The following is a 6,886-nucleotide window of genomic DNA, read 5'->3' on the forward strand; positions in this document are numbered from 1 at the left end:
CTTTACAGTATTTTGAGTGTACCTAATTTGGAAATGAAAACAAAACTTATTAATCATTGCTATAATGCAAACTTGTAGCAAAAAAAATATTGTCTTGACAAGAATTATATTGGTGACTATCAAAAAACCAAACTGGAGAACACACTTCTCATACCAGAACTAAGAACCAACCTACTGTCAGTTGGAATAATAACTGATCATGGATTCAGTGTACTATTCCAGAAGAACCAAACAGCAGTTATAGACCCAGGAATGGAAAATTAAATATCGAAGACTAGAATTACAGGAAATAAAAGGAAAATAGAATTACGAAGCCTACAAAAAAAAATGGCCAGTCAACTAGCTATACAAATAGAACCACTGTGTAAAGAAAACTTCAATACATGGAAAATACAGATAAAGGCACGCCTGATCAAAAATGATTCATGGGAATACATCAGTGGAGAAAGAAAGAAACCAGAAATTATACTTGGAGATGAAAGTACAAAGATGGCAGCAGAACAATGGGACATAGCAGACTTGAAGGCAATGTGTGATATAATTCTCGCCATAAGTCCAGCAAAATTAAAACAGACAAAACGATGTGAAACCTCACATGAAATATGGAATAAACTACATGAAATTTTTGAATCAAAAGAACCTGCAAGAAAGGCCATACTACTAAAGAAATTAATTCTCAAGAAAATGAGGGAAGGAGACAACATGGCAGATCACGTAAGAGACTTTTTTGACATAGTAAATAAGTTGAAAGAAATAGAAATCTCCATAAACAAAGAACTATTAACCATAATATTGCTATATAGTGTACCGGACTCATTCAAACAATTTCAAGAAACACAAGAGAAACTTTTTTCGCCGGACACACTCAAAATAAAGCTAATAGAAGAGTATGAGGTGAGAAGACGAAATGATGATACCAATGACTCAAAGAATTCAGGTATATATAAGCAAACAATGGACGAAACAATTGGAAAATAAGAGACCATTCAAATTTAAATGCCATAACTCTGGAAAAATAGGTCATAAGGCTATAGAAAGCTGGTACAGAAATAAGCAAAAACCACATAGAGTTATAACAAAAAGCCTAACAACACAAAACAGGAGTCATATAATGCTAATATTATGGCAAATGAAGGGAAAGAAAGCATTAAATGGTGTCTAGACTCAGGTGCTTCATCACACATGTGCAATGATAAAGCAAGATTTTCTAATGTCAAAACATACTGCATAAGTGAATTAAACTTATCCAACTCATCAATATCATACAATGGAAATCAAAGAAAGTGGTGATGTAATAATTGAAACAAAGAGAGAATGCTTTTGAGCAGAGGCTGTATATACTGCATCATATATTAGAAATAAATGTCCATCAAAGAGCCTGGAAGGTGACATATCCTTCAAATTATGTACAGGTAGAATGCCAACAATCAAATATTTTAGGACATTCGGTCAAATGGCATTCACATTAAAAAGACCAGGAAAAGGAAAATTCAATGAGAAATCCACCAAATGCATATTTATAGGCTACTCTAGTGAAACAAAAGCATATTGTCTATGGAACACAAAGACAAAAAGAGTTACAACGAGCAGAGTTGTGCACCAAGTTATCAATGAGTGAAGAAGTGTATATATGGAATTAGATTAAAATAAAGTTTAATTATAAGTTAAAGGACTGCCTCATCATTGTTCTCACAACACTCACTGTCTGTGACTTCCAATCTCTATATCCATCCATATGTATTGAACTGTGCTTCTGCTCCCTTCGTAATTTCCTCTTTTCACATATACAGGACTTGGACAAACACCACCAAAACATTTTGGAATTGATTGATCTACTCTGCCATTCATTTTTTTTCTCCTTCAATGGAGACATGTTCCTACAAAGTAAGGGTGTCCCTATGGGCAGCCTCATATCAGGCACTTTATGAAAATTAGTCATGTGCCACCTAGAGAAAGCTTTCACCAACCACATTCTCCTATATGCAAGATATGTTGATGATACTCATAATCTGGCAGAATAAATCCTATATCCTAGAATTCCTGCAAGAAATCAAACACAACCCCTATGCCTTTTACTCCATTCTGAACAGGATAATGCTCATACTGTTCATTTCCTGGACCTCCAGATCTCAACCATTGGACTCATATCCACTCAGGTTTACAGAAAACCTACCCTCTGCCCAATCTTCATTCCCGTCTCTTCCCACAATCCATTCACCTTCAAGATGGCCAGTTCCAGAGCCTTCACCCATTCATCAGGAATAGCTACTCTCCACATATTATTCAAGATCTTATTTGTCATCTTTCCTACACCACTTCTGCCCCACAAATAAAACGCACCCAGGATACAAATTATAGGACTGTCACTTACAACAAGAAGCTAGCCACACTGTACAAAGAAATATCCAGAAGAAATAACTTTCGATTAGCTTTCCATAGAAGTCCCTCAATTTCCTCCCTCCTTTGCAACACTAAAGACCATTCGGACATGCACCACCAACCAGGCATCTACACTATCCCCATCATCAATCATAGGTCTAGTCGCCCTTAGAACACATAGAAGCTACAACTCACCCTTTAAATACCTGCCTCAAAGAGCATCAGAAGTCAATCATGAAAAGATTGGCCAACACAGCATAAGCTATCTACACCTCCAACCCAGACATCAAAGTGGAATTCCACAAAATACGCCTCTTACATAACTCTTCCAGGCAACCCTTCCTCAAGCGTCCAGAGCAGATTAAAATATACAAGGCTACTCGCAATAACATAGCTGTAAACTTTCATGATGTTGAAGCCTTCTCCATAGCATGGACGTCTTTCTACGAAATATAAATCTCACTATCCTTCCCCTCCCCAATCTCTCATCTTATGTGAGGCTCTGGAAGTGGACCAGAACCAGACAAATAAATAAATTTTGTTTTCTTGTATATAGAAAAAAAAAATATTTTATAAAACTGCTAAAAAAGGAAGGGCAGAAATTTCATGTCCATAAAAGGACACGTTTAAAGGAGTGTTAGAAAAAGTGTATTTCTCATATTATAACAATAAAAGAATGTAAGTCCTAAGATCAACCATGTTCAATTGGGATTGAATTGATAGATGATTTTGACTCATCCCATGATCTACGTTCTGATCTCATTACATTTTGTAACAAACAATGACCAATTGGAAAGCAAAGATGAGTAGAAACAACCAATCAAATTGGTCAATCAGGGACCCAAAAAAAGTTATAAAAACCAGAATTTGAAGGAAATGGAGAGCAGGTCAAATAGCTTCAAAACTCCTTGACCTGTCTTTACTATTGTGAACATCCTTCTGAAAAGAAAAAAAAGGGAATTTTGACGTCATAGTCCATACTTCACAGTCTCGCTATCCTTTGCTCCAACTGCTGATCACTGACTGGCAATACTCTGGAGCCATCAACTTCTACGAAAACCAGGAGACAAAATCCATACACCATTGGAAGCTTATATATATATAGTTCTAAGCATCTTTGTACAGCACAATAAACTGGGTTAATTGTTTGTAACTAGAGAGTTGTCTGTATCAACATTCCCACAAACAAATCAGCACTGCTTGAATATCCTTGCCATTATGTGAGGATTGGCAACCTCACACTTATGTCATACATCACTTCCCCCTGCACACATGTTCGGCAATTCCCTATTTGTCTCAGAATTTGTTTGCCTGATGATGCAGTTCAACATGGGCGAAAACATTTGTACTTGTTATAAAAATTGCTGGTATAGGTTTTGTTGTTTGTTTTAAATTTTTAGTTTAAGACTTCGGATTTAAGGTTTTTATTTGTTAGTATATGAGAAATTCAGAAGAAAGCTAATTTTGCTTTGCACATTCAACTTTTGATTTCAAAATTGTACCTATTATCTTCAGTAATTCAGCTTCCAAGATATTTGAAATTCTTCATTCCTACCAACTCTTTGGACCACAAAGTGATTTGTGAATCAATTTCAGCATTTGTCTCCCTATAAATCCTCTAAACTTTTGTCTTCTTACTATTTATTTTCATATAGTATTTTTCTATGCCAATTTTATTCATACTGTTGAGTATATTCTGCAGCCTTCTTTGTGTCATTCAATAAAACTGTACCATCAGTATGTCTTATGTTATTAATTAGACATTCATTAATTTTTACTCCATCTTCCACATCCTCAAGTGCCTCTCTCATCATCTATTTGCTGGATAGGTTAAATAGTAATGGTGACAGACCACATCCTTGTCTTACTCCTTTTGTCACTAGAATCCAATTGGATTCCTCCCTCTCTATCCTGACTATTGTTCTTTGAATTTCATATATTTGGCCAATAATATTTATTAACTCGCTATCTGTTGAATATATCACTGTTGCAAGTTATGTGTTCACAGATAGTGAATAGAATACCTTACAAGTAAGTTTAAAAAAAATCATACATGACTACTTTGATCCATTTCAAGTCATACCGAACCAAAAAGTGGCTTGATAAAAGATGCCACGTCGTGGCCGTTTATTTATTATAAAAAATAATACAATGGTTATATGATACGAAGCGTTGCTACACAATACAAATACAAAAGTTTATATAACACAAATCATTGCTACACACATAGTATTAAATTTCTCTCCTGTTATTACCTATCTATTTATATGATGCCTAATATTTTAAACAACACCTTGTGGTTGACATTATCAAATGCCTTTTTGTAGTTGACAAAGCATAGTTATAAGTTTTTATTCTTTTCAATCATACTTCTAATTCTGAATTATTCAGGCTATATTTTGGCTAACTATTAATCTATACTAATATTATAAAGAGGTAAAGTTTGTAAGTTTGGATGTAGGAGGTAATCTCCAAAACTACTCATCCAATTTCAAAAATTCTTTCACCAATATTTAGAATGGAACTTCAGGGTGGACATAGGCTATATATTATCCTATTAAACATTCATATAAATTAAAAGATATCATCTAGGATTAAGGCTTTTATGTCCAACAGATGGCACTAACTCTGCGAGTACGACAACCTAAGTTTACTTTTCTGTTAGGATAAACTAAAGCAGATCATCTTCTATCTATCTACTATATGTAAATAAAAATGTAACGTTCATTTGTTCCTACCGATTCCTTTGAAATTTTGACATAACATTGCATTCGAATACGAACGTGTTTTTATATAATATACGAGTCAAAATTCCCCCCCACTGGGGTGGAGATGGACAGGATTAAGGCTTACCGTGAAGAACTCTGCTTCTATTTATACTATTTTATATGCGGATTTTTGCATTTTTGATTGTGTTTTAATAGGGTACGTCAAGAGAATGTACACTAAGAAGGGATTTTTCGAAATTCCCCTCACAGGGGAAGTGTTATACATTTATAAGAGATACACTTTGAGCCACAACAACACATGGCGGGGTCTGCTAGTAAATTATAAAAAAATAATTTAATCTAATGTTAGACAATCAAATTATTGGCCTGAAGCATGACTCAAACCCACAACTCCCGCTTACCATGTGGACGCATTGCCAGTTATACTAATCAGACCTTCGGTTCGATCTCTTCTTCGATTATATAAGTTTAAGATATAAAACCATTGTCAGTTAATACAATTTATTTATTTGGAATATGGCTACACATCTAATTAATAAAACGGACAGAAAGCAGAAAAAAGAACACAAATCATAAATGTAAATCTAAGTTAGAAATATAGTTTAAAGCACTGTCAGTCACAATCAGGAAGTCACTCTGTTGTCCTGGAAGAGATCTTCCAAGATATGATTTATAGTCTATCTTTCAGCACCACAGTCACACTGTGGGGGTTAATACAATGCTAACTGGGGATGCATTCACGCTCTTGTCCAGAAACATCCACTCAAGGCACTCAGTTGTGGTTTGAGTCCCACCTCAGGCCAATTCTTTTCTTCCAGTTTAATTTAGATTAAACTATCTTTTACTAATATTAATAATTACAATAATTTTTTAATTCAATTTAGTAATTATAAAATGTAATTAAAAAAAAAATTATAACAATTCTACATCAGACAAGATTTTACCATGAGTATTAATATTTACATAATTAATGTTTACAAATAAGAATTTAAGTAAAACGATATTTTTAATTTCAAAATAAATCAACAACTTACTTTTCTAAATAAACAGGTAATTTTAACAGTATCATTATTATATTGAGGATTATGAATCCAAATTATTCTAATAAGATTGAAAATATGTTGTAACTGTTCAGGTATTTCTGGCAAAGATGAATTAGCTATTTCTTCACATGGTTCTTTCAGAAGTGATAGATATCTTAAATTATTAAATGCTTCATTTGATCTTGTCTAGAAAATTATTATTAGTAGCAATTAAAATTAGAATTTTTTCTATTTAAAAATATTCAGATTAGTTTCTAATTTATGTATTTCACTAATCATACATTTATAATTAAAAATATGAAAATTTTTTATTTCTATATACAGTCGACCCCCCTATAACGTACGTTCCTATAACAACAATTCCTATAACGTAGCGAAAAAATTGTAGAAACTTTCGTATAATGTACCTCCTATAACGTCGTTTCACGAGAAGATTGATAGAGTCTGGACCAATAGTGGATGAGCAGCCGAACTACTTACCTCCGACCCTGCGCCACGCTACGGAGCGGCTAAATTGAGTTTGCTATCGTCTGTTTAGTATTATATATAAATTATATATAAATTAGGTACTGTACATATAATTATATATTAATTATATATAAATTAGGTACTGTATATATAATTATATATTAACTTAATTTATTGTAACTTTATTATAATTATATATATGCTTTCTGCCGCCTGGCAACACGCTACAGAGGTTTTAGGCTAGTAAGTTGAGTTTATTATCGTCTG

The 6,886-nt window shown here is 33.5% G+C and overlaps 1 protein-coding gene across 1 annotated transcript in view; it reads right to left on the reverse strand.

Moving 5' to 3' along the window:
• LOC111628805 (dynein heavy chain 2, axonemal-like) overlaps positions 1-6,886 on the reverse strand; it is a 116,449-nt gene that overhangs the window by 71,001 nt on the left and 38,562 nt on the right. Inside the window, exon 6 of the mRNA XM_023372652.1 lies at positions 6,143-6,337. Within this exon, the coding sequence (XP_023228420.1) occupies positions 6,143-6,337 (195 nt within the window). The remainder of the gene's footprint in view (positions 1-6,142; positions 6,338-6,886) is intronic.

Source organism: Centruroides sculpturatus, unplaced genomic scaffold (assembly GCF_000671375.1).
Source record: "Centruroides sculpturatus isolate CEXI.00-Female unplaced genomic scaffold, Cexi_2.0 scaffold34, whole genome shotgun sequence".
In the NCBI taxonomy this organism is placed as follows: Eukaryota; Metazoa; Arthropoda; class Arachnida; order Scorpiones; family Buthidae; genus Centruroides; species Centruroides sculpturatus.